This window comes from Ambystoma mexicanum, chromosome 8 (assembly GCF_040938575.1).
Source record: "Ambystoma mexicanum isolate Mex_15411 chromosome 8, UKY_AmexF1_1, whole genome shotgun sequence".
Taxonomy (NCBI): domain Eukaryota; kingdom Metazoa; phylum Chordata; class Amphibia; order Caudata; family Ambystomatidae; genus Ambystoma; species Ambystoma mexicanum.
In genome coordinates this window covers 1,686,755,983-1,686,760,124 of record NC_090929.1, presented here as the reverse complement: position 1 = coordinate 1,686,760,124, position 4,142 = coordinate 1,686,755,983, and the positions used below count along the sequence as shown (strand labels likewise).

General features: G+C 49.2%; 1 protein-coding gene across 1 annotated transcript in view; it reads right to left on the bottom strand.

Annotated features, from left to right (window-relative positions):
- Window positions 1-722: 722 nt before the first annotated feature.
- Window positions 723-4,142, bottom strand: part of LOC138473329 (CUB and zona pellucida-like domain-containing protein 1) — a 21,942-nt gene continuing 18,522 nt past the window's right edge. The window contains exon 2 of the mRNA XM_069611997.1: window positions 723-1,712. Within this exon, the coding sequence (XP_069468098.1) occupies window positions 1,463-1,712 (250 nt within the window). The 3' untranslated portion in view covers window positions 723-1,462. The remainder of the gene's footprint in view (window positions 1,713-4,142) is intronic.

The following is a 4,142-nucleotide window of genomic DNA, read 5'->3' as shown; positions in this document are numbered from 1 at the left end:
GTTAAGATTAGTTAACTCCACCTGCTATACCGCGATAACCATGATATACCGTCATTTGGCAAGAAGGTTATCATACCGTCATAAAACTAATACCGTGACACCCCTAGACTGGACACCCAATCTTTTTGGGACCAGCTATGCTCAGGCCATGAAGCCTTTTGACCTGGGAAGTGGTAACGTTTTTACGTGAACTGATGCTTCTGAAGCGAAATGATAAATTGAAGGATTTTATACTCCGAACTGCATTTCTTTTTCTTAATTTTCTTTTCTTCTTTACTCTTCTTTTATACAGTGATGATATGTGTAATTTAACACGTACTGCTATTTTAATTTTAATTTTGTGAAAAGTCGAGTTCTTTGACTAAAAGACAATTAAAAAAATAAAAAAGTAAAGTCCCCAAGGTGTCCCCTGTCCCCCCCAGACTGGATGTGTCTCCTACGCTCCTGCAGAAGGAATACATGCTGCTTCAGCCTGGTCACGGTTCACACCCGTGACCTACAAAGGACACCGAGATCCACCCAGCGAGATCTCAGGGAATTCATTACACTTAATCTCTGGTTCATTTGAGAGGAAATTTAGGCACTTAAACATTTAAAGAGAGTAGCTTATACCATAAACTGAATTTGAACTGCTTTATTGGCTGGCTTTGATCTCAGAGTCAGTAGAAGTGAGCCAGGTACATTTATTGGTATAACTCCAAAAAGGTGAAAGATGGCACATTGTCAAGAATTGGTTTATTTTATTCATGGTTTATAGAGGGTCAGAAAACAGGCTTTTTTTTCAACTGACCTCAGATTTCTTACGGAAAGACGGCTGAAGCGAGTTTCATATTCTCTACGTATCCGCTGGTGGTCATTCTATGGCTGTCATCCAATCAGCTTCCATCACTTACACAATGCATCATGGGCCGATTCATAAAGCGTCTCATGATTTCCCAACTCATTGGCACTCATGGTAAATTGAGACAGAAATACTGCTGACTTGGTAGGAACCAAGCTTGTGACAGGCGATTCCACACATCTCTAGTCAATAGAGGTTGAATGCAACAAAGCCACTGCAGCGCTCAACACGGCTACATCTTATTAATGGAATGTCGTTGTTTCATCGACAGACATTTTTACGACTGGACACTATTTCAAATACGAGGGTCATAATACAGTGTCACTTATTTCCAGTATGGAGAGCAATGGACCGTTATACGGACATGCCTCCAAGCTGTAAGACCTCTAGCGTGGTCATGCAGGAAATATACAAGCTTTCTAGCTGAACATATGTCTTCAGTTGCACACAAACCTACATAGTCCACATTCAAGATCATTAATTGAATTAATTTCAGCTGGAGAGAGAAAGAAATCACTCCACATTCTGGCACAAGAACGTCCAGCATCAAGTCGTGGAGGCCTTATTTGAGGATTAGAGCATTTCACTTCCGGTTCCGATGATATCTATTTTGGTGGAGCTTTACTGCAGGAGTTGGATTGGTCCAACAATGACCTCCACCTCTTGATGGGGGGTTCCTAGTGACCGCTTCCTTCGGCTGAAGCAGCCCTGAGTGCAGAAGGAGGAGGGGTCATTCACACTGCAGACCGCCATTTTACAGCGCAAGTAGATACTGGAGTGCTCCTTGAGAAACTCGAAGGCCCGGAAGGAGAAGCGAGCAACATCCATGGATGGAGAAGGATAGGACTGGTAGGTGGTATCTTCAACACACCTGTGAAGAGAAGGAGGAAAGAAACATCAGGAAGACAGAATCATCAAACACATGAAGGAAGGAAAGCGTGGTGAGAAGGAGGGCACAGCGGAAGGAAGGAAGGAAGGAGTGGTGAGACGGAGGGCACAGCCGAAGAAGGAAGAAAGGAAGGAAGGAAGGAAGGGAGGGAGGGAGGGAGGAAGGGAAGGAAGGAAGGAAGAACGGAAGGTGAGAAGGAGGGCACAGCCGAAGAAGGAAGAAAGGAAGGAAGGAAGGAAGGAAGGAAGGAAGGAAGGGAGGTAGGGAGGGAAGGAAGGAAGAACGGAGGAAGGGGTGGTGAGAAGGAGGGCACAGCCGAAGAAGGAAGAATGGAAGGAAGGAGGGAAGGAAGGGGTGGTGTGACGGAGGGCACAGCGGAAGAAGGAAGAAAGGAAGGAAGGAAGGGAGGTAGGGAGGGAAGGAAAGAAGGAAGGAAGGAAGGAAGGAGTGGTGAGACGGAGGGCACAGCCGAAGAAGGAAGAAAGGAAGGAAGGAAGGAAGGGAGGGAGGGAGGGAGGGAGGGAGGGAGGGAAGGAAGGAGAGAGGGAGGGAGGGAAGAAGGAAGGAAGGAAGAACGGAAGGAAGGGGTGGTGAGAAGGAGGGCACAGCCGAAGAAGGAAGAATGGAAGGAAGGAAGGAAGGGAGGTAGGGAAGGAAGGAAGGAAGGAGTGGTGAGACGGAGGGCACAGCCGAAGAAGGAAGAAAGGAAGGAAGGAAGGAAGGAAGGGAGGGAGGGAGGGAGGGAAGGAGAGAGGGAGGGAGGGAAGAAGGAAGGAAGGAAGAACGGAAGGAAGGGGTGGTGAGAAGGAGGGCACAGCCGAAGAAGGAAGAATGGAAGGAAGGAGGGAAGGAAGGGGTGGTGTGACGGAGGGCACAGCGGAAGAAGGAAGAAAGGAAGGAAGGAAGGAAGGGAGGTAGGGAGGGAAAGAAAGAAGGAAGGAAGGAAGGAAGGAAGGAAGGAAGGAAGGAAGGAAGGAAGGAAGGAAGGAAGGAAGGAAGGAAGGAAGGAAGGAAGGAAGGAAGGAAGGAAGGAAGGGAAATGGAGGGAGAAATGGAGGGAGGAAGTGAAGAAAGGAATACAGAAGAGAGGGAGGGAGGGAGGGAGGGAAGGATAAGAGATTGTCTGAAGAGATGGGTTTAGTGGAAGGGAGGGAGGGAGGGAGGAAGGGAAGGAAGGAAGGAAGAACGGAAGGTGAGAAGGAGGGCACAGCCGAAGAAGGAAGAAAGGAAGGAAGGAAGGAAGGAAGGAAGGAAGGAAGGAAGGAAGGAAGGAAGGAAGGAAGGAAGGAAGGAAGGAAGGAAGGAAGGAAGGGAGGTAGGGAGGGAAGGAAGGAAGAACGGAGGAAGGGGTGGTGAGAAGGAGGGCACAGCCGAAGAAGGAAGAATGGAAGGAAGGAGGGAAGGAAGGGGTGGTGTGACGGAGGGCACAGCGGAAGAAGGAAGAAAGGAAGGAAGGAAGGGAGGTAGGGAGGGAAGGAAAGAAGGAAGGAAGGAAGGAAGGAGTGGTGAGACGGAGGGCACAGCCGAAGAAGGAAGAAAGGAAGAAAGGAAGGAAGGAAGGAAGGGAGGGAGGGAGGGAGGGAGGGAGGGAAGGAAGGAGAGAGGGAGGGAGGGAAGAAGGAAGGAAGGAAGAACGGAAGGAAGGGGTGGTGAGAAGGAGGGCACAGCCGAAGAAGGAAGAATGGAAGGAAGGAAGGAAGGGAGGTAGGGAAGGAAGGAAGGAAGGAGTGGTGAGACGGAGGGCACAGCCGAAGAAGGAAGAAAGGAAGGAAGGAAGGAAGGAAGGGAGGGAGGGAGGGAGGGAGGGAGGGAAGGAGAGAGGGAGGGAGGGAAGAAGGAAGGAAGGAAGAACGGAAGGAAGGGGTGGTGAGAAGGAGGGCACAGCCGAAGAAGGAAGAATGGAAGGAAGGAGGGAAGGAAGGGGTGGTGTGACGGAGGGCACAGCGGAAGAAGGAAGAAAGGAAGGAAGGAAGGGAGGTAGGGAGGGAAAGAAAGAAGGAAGGAAGGAAGGAAGGAAGGAAGGAAGGAAGGAAGGAAGGAAGGAAGGAAGGAAGGAAGGAAGGAAGGAAGGAAGGAAGGAAGGAAGGAAGGAAGGAAGGAAGGAAGGAAGGAAGGAAGGAAGGAAGGGAAATGGAGGGAGAAATGGAGGGAGGAAGTGAAGAAAGGAATACAGAAGAGAGGGAGGGAGGGAGGGAGGGAAGGATAAGAGATTGTCTGAAGAGATGGGTTTAGTGGAAGAGGGAGGAACTGGGGAAAGACAGATGGAGAGAAGGAAGAATAGAGGGCAAATGAAACAGAGGTAAGGATGGAGGAAGGAAAGAAAAATAAATAAAGGGTGAATAAGAGAAGAATTGGAATTTGATATCACACTTCAGAATCCATCCCCTAAGCATGGCACCTGGTATAAAACCC